This window comes from Protopterus annectens, chromosome 7.part1 (assembly GCF_019279795.1).
Source record: "Protopterus annectens isolate FY-2018-M chromosome 7.part1, PAN1.0, whole genome shotgun sequence".
Classification (NCBI taxonomy): domain Eukaryota; kingdom Metazoa; phylum Chordata; order Ceratodontiformes; family Protopteridae; genus Protopterus; species Protopterus annectens.
In genome coordinates this window covers 338,581,947-338,599,890 of record NC_056740.1, presented here as the reverse complement: position 1 = coordinate 338,599,890, position 17,944 = coordinate 338,581,947, and the positions used below count along the sequence as shown (strand labels likewise).

Genomic DNA, 17,944 nt, shown 5'->3' with positions numbered 1-17,944 from the left:
AAACCACCGCAGGACTTCCTAAATCAGCTTTTTTTGGGAACTTGCCATATGCTTTCTCTAAGTCTAGGAATGCCCAGCTGGACTCTTTCCTCATCTCTAGACACAGCTGTCTGTCTTTCTGTAAACACTGGGTTGGTTATGCTGCACACTGATCAGAACTACTCATCTTCCATCTTACTTTTTACTACTCTGTGTATTTGTTTATCAGTCACCCTCTCTGGAACGTTCATGTAGTGTGACAGGAGTTTGATACCTCTGTACTGTCCACAGTTGTGGATGTCCCCTTTGTTTTTGTACTCTGGCACTAGTATACTTATTCACCGATCATCTGGGATCCACCTTTCTCTCCACACTGCTATGAGTACCCTCAGGAGCCATTTCCCTCATCTCACCCAACATCTGGATCATATCTGCTCTGACCTCATCTGAGCCTGCTGCTTGTCCTGACTACATTTTCCTTAGTGTTGTTCTTATTTTCTTCTAAGCTGGGCTCCTCCTCTTCTTTCATTGTAGGCTATGACTGGGAAGCACAGCTTCTTTAGAGTTTTCTTCATTCAGGAGCTGCTGAAAGTGCTCCTCCCATCTGCCTTTGATTTCCTGTGGGCTGGTGAGCAGGTTGTTGCAGGCATCACTTAAGAAGAGTATCTGACTATCTTCTTTCTGTCCTTGCCTTGTGACCTGATAGAGTTTCTTTGTGCCATTTACTGAGTTACTTTTCAAAAGATGGTAGAGGGCTTCTGATGCCTTGCTCTTTGCTATTGCAACTCTTCTCTTAGCCTCTTTGTTAGCCAATCAGTAGTCTTTCTTTGCCTGGTCTGTTTTTTTCTGTCTCCCACTTTTTCCTTTTTTGTTCTTTATTTGGATGGCTTCCTGGATTTTGACATTCCACCACAGCTTTCCTTATGTACCTTATTGCCATTCCTGGCTAGGTCACATACCTGTTTTGTAATCCTCACACATGCTGTTTTGAAATGCTGCCATTCTTCATCAACTCCACCTACTTCCTCTTCTTCCTGAGGTGTTAGAGCCCTAAGTATTCCCTTAAACTATTGTGTTTTCTCTCCAGTCAACTTCTAGGTCTTCAGCCTATAGTCTCTATTGACCTTGGAGCCTTCTCTGACCACTGCTTCCAGCCGAGTGTGTCAACCAGTGGTTTATGCTGTGGCCTACTGTTTCACTGGGGATGACTTTGCAATGGCTAATTTTACCCCAGTGCCATTTCCTTACTAGGAGGAAGTCTACCTGAGTTGCACATTGGCCATTCTTGTATGTGATCTTACATACATACATACAAATATTTCAATCACGGGCATTAATGCCCTTCTTGCCTGCCAATATACCAAAACACTTGTTGCCATAATAAGTGTCCAGGCTGTTCTTAAAAATATCTAAACTAGCACTTGCTTTAATGTAATTTGGTAGTCTGTTCCATGCATCAGCTACTCTGTCAGAGAACCAATTAGTACACTTCTCATTCCTATAGAATCTTCTACATAGGTTGATGATTTTTTTACTACTTTTTGATAACCCCAAACATTCCAAGAGGTAGTTGTCTCTAAAAGCCTTATATACTTGAATAAGATCTTCTCTTAGATGTTAGTAAGAGACTCTGTACAAGTTCACATACTTCAATCTTTCATAATAACTTCAGTTTTTACATCCATTGATGCCCTTGGTATATTTCCACTGTAGTCTTTTCAGTTTACACATGCTTGTTTTCTTAATGGGTTTCCATAGTCTTATTTCATACTCAAGTTTAGGTCTAATGTAACTAACAAACAATGACTTCATCATTTTGATTTCCTAGACTTTATAAATCTTTTTATATAACCTATAGTTCTATAGCTATCATTAACCAATTGGTTGATATGATTAGAAAAACTCATAGTTGAATCTACCCATATACCCAGGTCCTTAAATGAGTCTACAGTTACAATCAATCTGTGCTGTATTAAATATATACCTTTCAGTTTATGTTTCCCAAATGTCGTATGCTTAGTTTTTGATGTATTTATTGGCATATTATTCTCCTGTGCCCAAATGGTCAATTTAGTCAAGTTATTTTGCAGACATGCTTTATCTATTACACATGTAATCAGTTTAGCTAATTTCAGGTCGTCTGCATATAGACTGTAGAACACCTCAGATGAAAAGGTTATGTACAATCTAAACAAATAAGGGTCTAGGACAGAGCCCTGTGGGACATCCTGACTGTAACCAAGGATTTTACGTGTCCAGTTGCTGTACTATACTTGCCATGTCCTATTTGTAAGCCACGCAGCTATTCATCTTATCAAGTGTACATCAATACCCAGTTGTTCTAATTTATTGAGCAGCGTTTTGTGTGTGACCCTGTTAAATGCTGAAGTTAAATCTATATAAATCACATCACAGCACAATTTTTCATTCATAGCCGTTATTACATTGTTGTAGAACTTCATGTTAGATCTATTTTCAACATATGTATGCTGATCTTGTGACTATTTCTTTTGCTGAACCATGTGTTGGCCACCATCAAGCCATTTAGTAGAAGGAAGTCTAGAATGGCCTCTCTTTCATTATTCCGGTTGACTCACCCCAAGCCAGGCCTCATATCCTGTTTGTCTGTCCCAATATGTCCATTCATGTCATCCATTATTAACACCAATTCAAGTTGTTCTGCTTTATCTAATTGGTCCTGCAACTATTGTCTGAATGCACTCTTTTCTTCACTATCACCACAATTCCCATACTCCCTCACCACAATTCCCATACCATTTCTCGTTTGCCCTTTCCTGTGTAGCAGTCTCTGACCCCAACCAAGTGGCTTTGCTACACCAACCTTCTCTCGTTTCTCTCTACATAGTATGTCTAGGCTCCTCCTTACCATCGTACCATCCACTTCCCAATCTACATTGGCTGCAACAATTCTTAGTTCAAGTTTGGCAGGTCGATTGATTTTACATCCAGATTTCACTCAGCAGAGCTATCCCAGGTAACTCAAGCTGGGCAACTGGACACCAGCCAACTAATAGCTTATTGACCAAGGATTGCTGGACTTTGTGGTGGCCACACACTGGCCAATAGGAGCACATACACCCCCCATCATTATCATGGGTTCCTGGTGTAGGCCATTTGATCAAATTGCTTCTCACCAAAAACCATTCGTGCCCATTTGGGCCATTTGCGGCTGGCGCAGTGGTGCAGCGGTGGCGTTGTTGCCTTACAGCAAGAGGTTCTCCGGTTTGATTCTCGGCTGGGATGCCTTCTGTGTGGAGTCTGCATATCCTCCCTGCGTTCATATGGGTTTCCTCTGAGTGCTCCAGTTTCCTCCCACGTTACAAAGACATGCATCTGGAGCGTTTCTCCTGGGGCCTCCTCTGAAAATTGGCTTTGTTCCAAGTCGGACTTTCCCAGTTAACAAATGTTAAAGAAAAAATAAAATTTGGTGACATTAGTCAAAATGACTGAATCACCTAGAGCTCATTTTTTACACTGTTGAATGGCTAGCTTTGACACAGTGGGCAGTCTGTGATCCATGTTCTCCTATCTTTATGATACTGTGCACTGCAGCTGATGGCCAAAGTGGTTGGTCTATACAACTCTGCCACCATAGGGCACCATGTAGAGTCTGCTGCTGCTGCCCTAATCTTCATTCCTGCATAAGTCTGAGATGGAAGTACTCAACATTTTTTGGGAGGAACCCCACAGAGACCCAGGGAGAACATGGAAACTCTATACTGGCATTGGGCAGAGGTCAGAATTAAACCATGTACCTTCTGTATGGGAGTCAAAATCTTAACCATTATGCCAGTTGGTCTCTCCCCACTTATCTCCAGTAAATACCTATGCTCATTTGGAAACATTAGTTCATAGGTTCATAGGTTGATACTAGGCTATCTGCCCTAGGGCATTTACAAGCCTAGCCAGAGTGTGTTTGGCTTTCGCCACCCTTCTTAGATTAGTTGACTGTGCCTCTGTGTAGTAGGTTACAGAAGATAGCCCATTTAAGGTTAGTTTACCGAGCCTATGTCTAGCAGTGACACAGAAGAGATCCCAGGGGTAAATTTATGATCTCCCATCCAAACGTCAAGATTCTTCTTGAAGAGGGTCATTGAGGGGCTCTGTCTGACATGGATTGGGATTTTGTTCCAGAGTGAGGGGAGCCTCTGGTATATGAATCTGTCCCTCCAGCATGTTCTATTTATTTCTGTGCTGAGGTTTAAGTCACTGGAGCGTGTAGTTCTGATGGATATGGATTTCTTGAGGTGGAGCATGTCCATTAATTCCGGGTTGGACATAGCTTTATAAGTCAGGCACAGATCACCTCTGAGTAGGTGGTAAGCAACTGAGTAGAGCTGGAGTTTCTTTAGCCTAACTGTGTAGGGCATCTGTTTGAGTCCCTTGATCCTCTTGGTGAGGTACTTTTGGGATCTTTCTAGTTGTAGCAGGTGTCGGGTAAGGTACATCCCAAATGGGGCATTGTATTCAATTATGGGCCTGATGAGTGATGAGTAGAGGGGCACAATTACCTCTCTTGATCTAGATGTGAGCACCTTCGTGATAAGGTGGGCTATATAGAATGTCTTTCTAACCACTTTGGCAATGTGATTGTCAAAGGAGAGATTGCAATCTACTTGGGTCCCCAAATTTCTAATTACATCTTCCGTACTTAATGGATTACCACCTATGTGGTAATTTGTGGCACTTTGTTTTTCCCAAAGGGGATGACTATGCACTTTTTGGCATTTAGCTTTAGGCCATGGCTCTGGCACCAGTTATCCGTCTCTGTGAGACCTTTTTGGAGGATGCTTGTGTCAGCCGGTGATTGATTATGGCCCCCAGTTTGCAGTCATCTGCAAACTTTGTCAGCCATAGTCCTCCTGTGTAAGCCTGTACCTCAGAGAAATATATACCGAACAAGAGAGGTCCCAGGACTGAGCTTTGTGGGACGCCACTTGTAACTGGTTTAGAGTCTGACATGGTACCTGCAATTCTGACCATGTGGGTTCTATCCCTAAGCCAGTTTGCAACCCATCTTGTGACATAGGGGTTGATATTTAAGCTGGTGAGCTTATTTATGATGCCCGAGTGGGGTATTGTGTCGAAGGCTTTTGCAAGGTCAAGGTAGGCTGTGTGCACTACCTTCCCTTCGTCTATGGCCTTGGTGACTGTTTCAAAGAAATTGACCAGGTTCTAGAGGCAAGATCTGCCCTTAACAAAGCTGAATTGGGTAGGATCCAGTGTTTGGAGGTTCCCAATGTCTTTGTTTATGAGTTCCATGATGATGCACTCCATAGCTTTGCAGACCAGGCTAGTTAGGCTTATAGGGCGATAGTTTCCGGGGTCCGTTGTAGCACCACCTTTATGGAGTGGGACCACTGTTGCTGTACGCCATTCTTTGGGTACATATCCTGTTGTAAGGCTGAGACTGAAGAGTGATTTTAAGTGAGGGTTCAGTTCTTCTTGGAGCTCATGTAAAACGCAGCCCGGGACACCGTCCAGTCCCATTGATGCTGTGTTTTTTGCTTTGGAGAGGGCAGCTCTCACCTGTGCATCTGTGATGTCAGGGAGGCTACACTCTGTTGGGATAGTCATTTGCTCATTTGGGGGGGGGTTTGCACTGAACCTGTCTGCCAGGATGTTGGCAATGTCTGTGGGTTCAGTGTATTTTTTGTCATTTTGCTCTAACTCAGAGCATATCTGGGAGTTTCCACTCAGGTTTCTGACATAACTAAAGAAAGCCTTGTGATTATCTTTAGCGTCTTGTGCAATTTTTCTTTCAAAGCTAGCCTTAGATGATTTTATGAGGGATCATAGTTTCTTGCTAGTACTGATCAGAGTTGCCTTCCCTTTCAGGGATTTTGCTCTATCATGTAGTAGCTTCCTCCTTCTGTTGTACAGCTTATTTATGGCTGGGGTCCACCAGACAGGTCTCCTGACTTTGGAGGAGTGTGTCTTGGTTTTATTTGGGATAGCATGATCCATGCATTCCTGTAGGTATCCATAGAATGTGTTTGTAAAGGATTCTGCAGTTTGGGCCGTATTTTCTACTGGCCCTGGGATTTTGAAGGATTCCACCTCAGTTTTGAGAAGTGGGAAGTTTGCTTTTGAGAAGTTTTTGACAGTGGTTTCCTTTGCTGGGGGTGAGGACGGGATATGGATGTCCATAGTGATTAATTTATGGTCAGATCTTACCAATGAGGGGTATACCTCTGGTATGGAACATAGAGTCCCCATATTGGTGATGATCAGGTCCAATATGTTTTCCCCTCTTGTGGGAGTGGTGACCAGTTGTTCCATAGCATTTGAGTTTATAAATCCTAGGAACCGTTGGGCTAGAGTATTGGGGCTTGAGTAGTGCTCCCAGTCTATGTTTGGGTAGTTAAAGTCACCCAATATAATGGTGTTTGGAGAGACCTTCATATTCTCTAGTGTCTTCAGGAAAGCCAAGTGGGGTTCCTGAGTTTGGGAGGGTGGTCTGTAGCAGGCTATAAACTGGAAGGCAGTTTTGCCCACTGTTAGTTGCACATGGATGGTCTCAGATGCTTCGTGCAGTGCCACTAGCCTGGAGGTATGGGTATCTTTGATGAATATGGATACTCCCTCTCCTCTTGTGGTTCAGTCCGAGTTTTGGGGCCGAAAAGCATGGTATGAGGTATAGCCTGGTAGTGCTGGGGTGCTCTCGGGAGCCTTGAACCAGGTTTCTGTTACTGCACAGATATCGATATTCTCCATACTGAGGAGAGCCTCGAGTGCGTGCATCTTGAGGTTTAGACTTCTGGCGTTGAGCAGCATTACCCTTAGTTTCTTTTTCCTTGTGTTGTCTAAGGAGGTCGGTGTGTCTTTTGAGCCTTGCCTAAAAAAGGCACTATGGGGGTGGCAAGAGCCTTGGCCAGTATTCAAAAACCCAGGGGTGACAAGTGCAAGCCGTCCCTAGCGAAGCAACGTGGCTTGTCAAGCATGTCATCCCAAGCTGACAGACAATGGATCCCCTTTGAGTGACACCAATACTTTAGCCAGTTGTTGAAATTGATCATTTTGTCTTTATACTGTGGTATCATTCTTGGTGAGGGTAAGATGCTACTCAAGTTCAGGGTCATACCGACCTGGGCCACATGATCAGAGAGCTCCTCTATGTCTCTTTTCATGTAATCCAGGGAGGTACATCTCAGGTCATTCACACCAGCATGGACAATGACGGAGGCATCTGACAGGCAGCTTACAGTGACCTTCTCCTTGTTCAGCCTGGTGAGCGGGACGTCAGTGTGTCTGACAATAGAGTCACCTATTACAAGTGTATTAGGTGTGTTGTTTAGCCTTAAGGGCTGTGACTGTGTGGCACACTGATTTTGTGAACTATGTGATACGTGGGTATTGTTGTGGGATAGCAGTTGCTTGGATGTCTGCTTTGGAGGTCTCTGTTGCTTGGGAAGATTTTTATTTAGAGCCTCCGAGTATGTTTTTGTGTGTTTATGTGTTTGGTTTGCTGTTGCGATAGGTTTATATGAGACTGGATTTGTGGTGTGTGTGATTACCTTCTCCTCCAGACTGACCATGCCAGAACTATGTTAAGAGAGCTCAGCCTCCAGTTTGGCTATATAGTTGCATCTCTCACATATATTTGATCTTGTTGGAAAGAAGAGAGGGTGGTCTGTGTACATAAGGCAGTTGTAACATTGCCTCAAGATTCCCATATTCACCAGTTGGACTGGAGAATAAACCTGAAACTGACTTTTGGACATGCCAGAATAGTATAAGGAATTACTTTTTGACTTGATCAAAAAGGACCAATAGGGAGTCAAGTACTTAAAGGGAGTATAAGAGGGTCAAGATGTCCGAATCACTCAGAGCCAATTTTTACACCGTCGAGTGGCTAGACCTGACACTGTGCACAATTAGAATTGGAAACAAGGATGATACTGAAATTTAATACTTTGAAACCATTTGGTGTCAATCATTAATGATGTATAAGAGCATTATCTTGCACATATATTTATTTATTTATTAGTATTTAGGGGATGATATGTATATATATTACTTGGATAGTAACTTATATTTAATCATTAATATGGATATGACTTTATACATAGTATATTATATAAAGGAATAGTAATTGTGTTATGTATATATTTATATTTTGGAATAATATTTTTTACATACTTATACTAAATAAATTTCATATATATAAATGTATAAGATGGTTTAAAACAGTTTAAATAGACTAGAATAAGTAAATGTTACTATTTATGCATAAAGGTCACTTTAAATTTTGAAATTCAATTGAATTAATTGATCAATTAACTAATTAGTTAAATAATATAAAATGAGTTCATTTTGAAACTTGAAATGTGATCCGTACCAGATCGTTGATGTAATAAAGAGCGTTGGTGGAATCTGACTGTTGGTGTGTTTTTTGACACTGTGTATAGTCTGTGACCCTTGTTCTCTTAACTTTTCTTATCTTGTGGATACTGTAATTCAATGACCTGAATAAAGACAGTTTTTCCTAAGTACACACTGCAAAATTGGAAAAGACAATCAATGTATATAAGGACTATCTGTAGAATAGCCACATTTCAAAATCTACTGGTCTAAGTCATTTGTCTCAATCACAGAGAAATATCCTCCAGCAGAGAAAGAAAAAAAGTATTTTTAGCTAAGCAAAACATGGCAAAAATCTAGAAAGATTACTCAGAATTCTATGTTTCTCAATGCCATTTTCACTGTTAAGGCTGCCACCTTCATCTGCTATAGTTGGGGATCTAAGGTCAGGCAAGATCTGCCAACCACAAAGACTTTTAAAAAGTTCTTCTTTAAACATACTTGACCATAACATCTTAATACTTTGATTTTCACTCATAAAAAATCAAAGGAAAAGGGAAAATAATCTCTGGACTTGCTTTTAAACAATATCTCTGTACAAAGATAGAGAGAGAGAGAGAGAGAGATACAAAAACATTTCAGGGCTGATCGTAGACCATTGGACATTGAAGCCATGCAGCTGTGTGCAGTGCAAATTGGACTTCCTAACACTGATAGTATTTTTTCTTCTGTGTGCATGAGAATTAGAAATGCCATTTGTTTTTAATTTAGCTTATCAATGAATCCACAGCAATAGGCCTGAGGACAGGACAGTAGAAAGCACCCAATCCATTTTACTCCTTTGTTTTTTTACCAAAATTTTTTGTCAGATGAGGCCTAACAATCCCAATGATTTTTCTTCGAACAAATTTGACAGGTACCTCAAAAGATTTTGCTTTACACTCCTACAAAGCCAATGGACAATAAAAAAAAATCTCTGGACTTTCTCCCAGGCAATATCAATGTACAGGCAGATAAAAAAAAAAAAATCAAAAGGCAGGCAAAAAATATTTTAGGCCTGAATTTACTTATGCCATTTTCATCCATACAAGTAAATGTATTGCAAACTGGATTTCTGGAAGTTTTCCTTATGTGTTGCAAAAAATATCATAATTTATTTTATCTGAGCAATGCAAACACACAGGCCATTATTAATCTAGATAAAAAATAATTTCATACAAAAAGGTACATACCAGCGGTTCTAATTTTAACTTACTGCTCAACCTACAGCAAAAGGTTAGCAAGAGAAGAAGAAGTCATTTTGAGTCATTTCTTATTTTTTAATTGATATCCTTAATGCTGTCCTATGACAGTAGGAAGAAAATCGCTGATAACATCTTACATAATGCTAAACTGTTATTGTGACAGCTCTCTTTCTGTGACTCTGACTAGTATGGCATTCTTGTGACTCTGTTATAGATTAGTAAAATGCCATTTCATTAACAGCAATGTAGAGTCCTGATACGGATTTGGAAAGTTGTCTGGTTTTAGTTCATAATGCTTTGTATGGCTGTGATGAAAGGGCTTACTTAATAGTTCTTCACGCTGTGTGAACGGGTAGTACAATTTTTTTTGGATTTTTACTTTTAGACTCCACTATAGTGGGACCATGGAGTTGATATTTATAATTTAGGGGGTGGGGTTGCAGAGGGGCTTGCTTATCTTTAAGAAGGAGTTTTCTGTGCTTTTGTATGGTTTTAGAGTTGCGTGTTTTAAAACTGGATTTTCACAAAAGTGCAACTTGAATTATTTTAACTTGATGAAATGTAGGTAAACAAGGATAAAAGTCAAAGCTTAGTTGCAATAGTCATTTTGTTGTATTTTAAAGATTTCCTACAGTTCCAGACAGTGACCATCATTGTAGGTTATTTGTTTTTATAGGTTCGGCTATTAGAACATACTGCTCCTTGTCTGAGTTGTGGATATTTTTCACTCAAGAGGACTCAATGCACTGCTGGAGTTCAGAAATGAAATATCTGTATTCTTACTGCATAAAAATAGGTCCTTAGAACCAACTGTAGCATGTATAACATACTGGAAGTGATTTGTAACAGTTCATTTGACTTTTTCATTTAGTCTGACTTTACTAAAAAGTATGTAAGTATAATTCCAACTCACTGATAATGTCCTCGGTAAGCAGCTCTGTGAATCGGTAGGTGTCCTGAATGATTTGACACATTAGCATCGGCTCCATAGTCCAATAAAAGTGTTAAGGCGTCTGGGTTTCCTCCAGCTGCTGCTTCAAACATCACAGAAGCACCATCTGCAGCCTGGGATTTTGCATCAGCTCCTACATGTGGCAGGAAAACACTTATTCAGGAAAATGAAATAAAAAAGAAAAGCAGAGTCATTGATTTACAGTATACACGGTTTCATGCCTTGTTTTTACAGTATACATGGTTTCATGCTTTGTTTTTACAGTATACATGGTTTCATGCCTTGTTTTTTACAGTATACACGGTTTCATGCCTTGTTTTTACAGCATACACGGTTTCATGCCTTGTTTTTACAGTATACACGGTTTCATGCCTTGTTTTTACAGTATACACGGTTTCATGCCTTGTTTTTACAACATACACGGTTTCATGCCTTGTTTTTACAGTATACATGGTTTCATGCCTTGTTCTTACAGTATACATGGTTTTCATGCCTTGTTTTTACAGTATACATGGTTTCATGCCTTGTTTTTACAGTATACATGGTTTTCATGCCTTGTTTTTGCAGTATACATGGTTTTCATGCCTTGTTTTACATTCTGTTATCAAGAGTTTGGTGGAAAGCTGACAGCATGTACCATTCCTACAGTACTTCACAACAATAAACAAATGAATGTCTTCACCAGTGGACCTTTTTTGCCTCCTTCAGCCTGATCGCCTAATTATCCAGTGCTCTACTGACACATTTGTTTCCTTCCATCTTACCCAGTGTAGTGCCCTTGAGGGGTCTTTCATTTCAAGGAAATTTAACCTTCCAGTAACCACACTTACTGCTCGAGTACTTGTAAGAGATAGGCAAGCACGAGGTGACTGTCATCCACAAATAATGTGTTTTTTTCATTTATGTCCCTAACGCAGACTGTTTCTGCATGCTAAATGTGTATACATGAAACTGTTGACCCCTTTAGTAACTTTAAGTCATCAGTGCCATCTTTCATTGTGCTGTCTTCACCCAGTACACGCCACACATCTCCACACAGGGCTGGCCTTCTGATTTCCATCAGAGGAAAGTACTGCAGTAGAAACCCCACTCCCTCCTCTGCAAGACAGGCAGGCAGGACATTGGATAATACAAGTATGATGGTGAATAATAGAATACCCCTAACACCTGAGGTGGTGGTAAGGAGAAAAGTACTTGGAAGCAACCCTGGGGTATGCACAGACAAACCTAATACTCCTTTCCCCATAGCTGTGCAACAGCATATAGAAAGAAAGAGGTCAATAAGCAGGGGAAGACACAAAAGAAAATTACAAGAAGGGGAACACATCGGCCCCACCTTGAAAAAGATGTGGGAGAAGACAGTAACTCATTAGTAGTAAATCTATCAGACAGAGAATTAACCCCGGAGGAAAGACAACTTCTAAATAAAGGTCTCAGTTTCATCCCGGCTAGCAGGGGTGACATCACGGATATGATTATAGATGTTAAGAGATTTGTTCGAAATATACAGTTAAAATTAGAGTTTAACAACTTGAATGGTGAATGCCATATGCCCTCACTTTTTCGTCCTCTTAGTGTATATATGCCCATGTTACATCCCTTGTTGGATATTTTTTCCAAACTAGTTGAAAATGATATCTATAGCTATTATAATAATTCAAATAATAGGACTAGAAAATATTACAAGGATAATTTAACTGTAGCACAGTGCAATGCTATGATCTTTTTGAAAAAAGACGAAACGTTAATTGTGCGACCAGCCGATAAAGGAGGACCGGTCGTTCTTATGAACCGTGTTGATTATATGGATAGTATGAAAGGGATGTTAAGTGATGATAGATTTTATGTGAGCACTGATATGGCAGACGTTACAAATAAAGTCTTGATGGTCCATGCCATGTTGGATGAATTGTTAATGAGTGGTGACATAGAATATGAGTTATATAAATACCTTAAAATAGATAACCCACTTATTCCTATATTGCATGGATTGCCCAAAATCCACAAAACACTAGCTAATCCACCCATGAGACCTATAGTATCAGGCCAAGGATGGGTCACTGAGGAACTTGCCTTGTATTTGGAGTACTATTTGGGACCTTTGGTTCGTGCTAAGGAACATATTTTGATAGATAGCAAACAATTCCTAATAGACCTATATACATACACCAAAACGTTGAATGAAAATGAATACTTCCTTCTTGTTACTATGGCTGTAGTAAGTCTTTTCACGGTCATCCCCAATGTTATAGGTATGAACAAAATACAGAAATATATACAGAGAAACACTGATATGAGTACTGAGAGGATTGAGCTTTTAACATTATTCTTGGAGACGGTACTTACGAGTAACATCTTTATGTTTGGAGATGACATCTATATACAGAAGGAGGGCGTAGCTATGGGCACGGCTTTTGCCAATAGCTACGCCATCCTGGTTATGGCGGATTGGGAGGAAGAGTTTATGTTTGTATTGGATGGTTTCAAGAAGTATGTAGGTTTCTATAGAAGGTTTGTGGATGACCTCTTTTTTATTTGGCGAGGTGATCAATGTTTATTAGAAGAGTTTTTATACAAGTTAATGAACTCACAGACTTCCTCAAATTTACATCTGTGTATTCATATGATAAGATATCTTTTCTTGATGTAAAAATAGAGAGGTTAACTAATAGTCTATTAAACACTTCTATACATAGGAAAGCCTGCTACAAGAATACACTTCTACACAGGAGTAGTATGCACCCTAGATTTGTCTTCAATAATGTTGTAAAGGGTCAGATTATGAGGGCCTCTAGGCTGAATCCGACACTAGAAGGGTTTACATTGGAATCTGAGCTCCTCAGAAAAAACTTTAATGAAAGGGGATATGACGTGAATGTGTTTAACTTGACACTTGATAATGTACACACTCTGAGAGACTCCATAGCACAGCCATATTTTTCTGAATATACTGTAGATATTAATACTACTAATAGAAACAATGATTTGAGTATGAGTTTTTTAACTTATTACACTAAGGACTTTGCAATATTAAGGACAAGTGTAATGAAACATTGGGAAACACTTCACTTAGAAGAAGAAATAGGTAAATTAGTAGGAGGAGAACCAGGTTTCACTTTCCGTAATAAACCTAATCTCAGGAGAATTTTATGCTACCCTTCACTTACTACTTATCGCCCTACTTCTAAGGGTATAAGAGCTAATACTACTCCTTGCAATAGATGCAATCAATGTATTTATATAGATGAAAGCATTATATTTGAGCATCCAGTGACACATAGAGTTTTTAGGTTTAATACTGGGACGGATTGCCTGAGTAGAGGCCTGGTGTATTTAGCTACGTGCACAGGCTGTACATCTTTCTATGTGGGAAAAACCAGTAGGCAGCTCAGGGAGCGAGTTAGGGAGCATGTCTACCACATTAGTAAGCACTCAGAACATAATGCGCTTGCTAAGCATTCATATATTTCAGGGGATGAACATAATTTTATGTTTCGTGTGATACAACATGTTCATCCTAGTGCTAGGGGAGGGGATTTTGATAATTTTGTTCTGGAGTATGAGCTGAGATGGATTATTCGCCTGAGGGCACATAAGCCACCAGGACTGAATGATAAAATCCAAATAAAACCTATTCTTAAGAAAAGAAGAATTAATAAAGTGCGCAGTCATCAGTAATATTGGAGCACACCTTGGTATTTTATAATAACTTATAATACTTTGGAGATGTACCACTAGATAAATGAATTTTTTAATGAATTTTTTAATTATGTTGTTATAATATTTATTTATTTATGATAGTATATTATTGAATGATGAATTATTTATTAAGTTACATTACACTATTAGCTAACTAGATAATATGTTATGTTATTTATAAGTATCGAATAATATCTATTATAAATATTTTTACAACACTGGTTTAAAGGGATGACATGCTTTTAAATAGTTACAATGATTATTTAATTAGTATTTAATTAGCATTAATTGTTTTATTGTTTGACCTATGAGAAGATCCCATCTTTTATAAAATGTATGAACAAATGGATGTAATTGTAAGTTTGAAAAAGCCTACGGGTGAAAGCGCTAACTCTATTCATTAAATTTTATCTTTGGTCTTCAGACTGTCGCTTTATTTTGCCTATATGAAGATTCGTTTTCAGCACGTATAATTGCCTATATGAAGATTCGTTTTCAGCACGTATAATTCTTGTCTACTGCTGCTATTTAGACTGTTTTTGCCATACTGCTGCTTTTTAAAACTGTTTTTGCTTGAACTGCGGGTTCTACCAGCATGGATATCTTTTCTCAGTGATTATATATCGCAGCACTGCCATTTTTTGGGTTCCGCTTATGCTATTGACTGTTTTTATACATTTTCGCTTTATCGTTAGCATTGGAACCTGCGTCTACTTGTTGATCGTTTTTTTGCTGTTTTTTCACATGAATTAAATGGTCAAATGTTAAATGTGTAGCTTATGTTTTAATACCTGCAACTGATTAAAGTAATTGCTGGACTTCTGCTTGGTATTCTGAATAAATGTTATCCTTGGCGTGTTCCCACATTTTTTAAAAAAGTGTTGGTTTACGACTGTAAAATAATTATTTGTGTTACTCGTTTAAGCTTGGCTTTTGTGGTACTTGTAACGTATATGTACACTTTAGGAGCAAAGAATTTTAAGATGCACTTTAATGAGACCTACAGTGTCTTGCACTGAGGCTTTATCAGCCATTTCCTAACTGCCAATGGACAGCCAACTGAACACACGCATTACCTCTACAGTGTCTGGGTTGGAGGCCAGTGAGGATCTGGCAGGCAGCACATCTGATGAGACTTTGCAGGTGACCATTTTGGGCATTCAGAGGGAACCACGGTTGACTGTTACCAAGGGGTCTAGTGGGGTTCTGCAGTTTCTCTTTAGGGAAGAGGTTCCTACTGCAGTTGTGGAATGCTGCCCTGAGTCTGGGCCTTCTCAGGTTTCCAGGACAGCTGTCCCTTTGAAGAAGAAACAGAAAACTAACCATGTTTCTTCTGCTCCTAGGAATCCACAAAGTGAGTGCCAGGCTTTACTCGGGGGTTATTTAATGCTTTACTGTCATTGTGGTCTCCTCAAGGGGTTTCATTTCCTGCTCCTCCTTGGTCTGCCTCTTCCCCGAAACGACCCAGAGAATGCCATTCTTCTGAGTGGATTCTGATGATGACTCCCTTGCTTATTCTGCCCAGATTCCTTCTCCTTTAGACTATGGGTCTGAGGAGGAGGATTCTCATACTCTTGATAATCCCTCTGAGGAAATTTCCTTTGGGGACACGATCTCTAGGATGATGAACATTTTTAAGTGGGATTGTGCCCAGGTTTCAGAATTCATAAGGGGTACTATGAGTTACTGCAAATGGAATCTCCTAAACCTGTGGCCATTCCTCCTGTCTTACCTGCTTTATTGGATGTTTTTTCCACTGCCTCTAAGGTACCGGATTCTCTACCCCCTGCTTTCAGGAAGTCTGAGGATTGTTCCTTTTTGTTTAAATGTCCTACTGCTGACCCCTCTGTGGTGATATTCATGACTTCGGCTTCAACCTTTGCCTGATGATATTAAAGCTAATTTTCCTGATGCTCCTCTGGATAATACTCTTTTGCTTGGTGAAGCGGATGCTGGTTTATTTAGGTCTCTTGCTTATTCTGCCCAGATTCCTTCTCCTTTAGACTATGAGTCTGAGGAGGAGGATTCTCATACTCTTGATAATCCCTTTGAGGAAATTTCCTTTGGGGACACAATCTCTAGGATGATGGACATTTTTAAGTGGGATTGTGCCCAGGTTTCAGAATCCATAAGAGGTACTATGGGTTTCTGCAAATAGAATCTCCTAAACCTGCGGCCATTCCTCCTGTCTTGCCTGCTTTATTGGATGTTTTTTCCACTGCCTGTAAAGTACCAGATTCTCTACCTCCTGCTCCCAGGAAGTCTGATAGGTTTTACAGGCTGCCTGAGGATCGTTCCTTTTTGTTTAAATGTCCTGCTGCTGACCGCTCTGTGGTGTCTGTAGCCTCTAATAAGCCATCTGAATTGCTTCCTTCATTCAAGTTACTGCCTTCTGACAAGGACAGTAGGATGATGGATAGGGTGGGTAAGAAAGTTTATACTTCATCTACCATAGCGTTTAGGGTTATTAATTATCAGACCCATATCTCTGGGTATGCTTTGGCTCTTCTTTCTCAGGCCTGTCAGGTTCTTTCTGATCATCCAGACCCTGAGGATAAATCTTCTGCTCTTTCCTTGCTTGGGACTTCCTCTCAGGTAGTTTGTCATTCTGTCAAATGTAGTTATGATGCTGCAGATGCCTCTTCAAGGGCTGCTGCTTATGGTTCAGTTCTGAGGAGATATTCATGGTTTCGGCTTCAACCTTTGCCTGATGATATTAAAGCTAATTTGCCTGATGTTGCTCTGGATAATACTCTTTTGCTTGATGAAGTGGATGTTGGTTTATTTAGGTCTCTTCAAAACAAGGGGAAGGCTTTACAGGAGCTTAAGCATGTCTTTGTTTCTCCTGTGCCTAAATTTCAATGGAACTACCCTTCTAAGCCAGTCTTTGTTCTTAGGTAGCCTTTCCTTCCTTCTAAAGGTAAATGGGTAGTAAATGGACTCCTCCTGCTAAGGCCACTCAGACTGCAGGGATTCTTAAGCCTTCCTTTCCTGACACACCAGGTGCTGTCTGACTATCCACCCATTCCCAACCACATTCCTCTGTCTCTTTGCCTTTCTTTTCCTGTTTGGCTCTGGATCACCCAGGATTCTTGGCTTTTGTCAATCATTCGTCAAGGGTACTTCATGGTCTGGATTTCCCATCCTCCTTTTATGGGCATTCCTCAACCTTGTCAGGAACAGCTTCCTTTTTTCCCATAGGTTTTTCAGGACCTCTTGTCTCAGGGTACTATTCAAGATGTGCTTGTGTCCCAAAGGGGGAAAGGGTTTTATTCAAAGATGTTTCTAGTGCCCAGAAAAGAAGGTACTTGGAGACCTATTCTAGACCTCTCCCATATGAACACCTTTCTAAAGGTGCCTTCCTTTCGAATGTTGTCCCTTCAGTCCCATTTTCCTCTCTTGCTCCCTCAGGCCTTTCTGGTGTCTCTGGACCTCAAGGTCCATCCTCTTTTCAGGAGATATTTGCATTTCTCTGTTGTTTCCTGGCATTTTCAGTTCTGTGCTTTACCCTTTGGCCTTTTTATTGCCCCAAGGGTGTTCATCAAACGCCTTGCTCCTGTGATTGCCTTTTGCAGGCTTCAAGAGATTCAAATCTTTCCTTATTTGGACAACCTGCTGATTCGGGTGTCTTCTCCAGAGGTCCTTTTGCAAAATCTTCATTTTACCATTTCTCTTCTTCAGAGCCTGGGGTTCACAATAAACTTCAACAAGTCTTATCCGACTCCTTCTCAGGATCATGTCTTTC

At 40.1% G+C, this 17,944-nt stretch overlaps 1 protein-coding gene across 3 annotated transcripts in view; it reads right to left on the bottom strand.

The window, feature by feature from the left end:
- ASB14 (ankyrin repeat and SOCS box containing 14) overlaps positions 1 to 17,944 on the bottom strand; it is a 568,121-nt gene that overhangs the window by 159,573 nt on the left and 390,604 nt on the right. For all 3 annotated transcript variants that reach the window (XM_044078761.1, XM_044078762.1, XM_044078763.1), the window contains one exon: positions 10,462 to 10,633. In XM_044078761.1, coding sequence (XP_043934696.1) covers positions 10,462 to 10,633 — 172 coding nt within the window. The remainder of the gene's footprint in view (positions 1 to 10,461; positions 10,634 to 17,944) is intronic.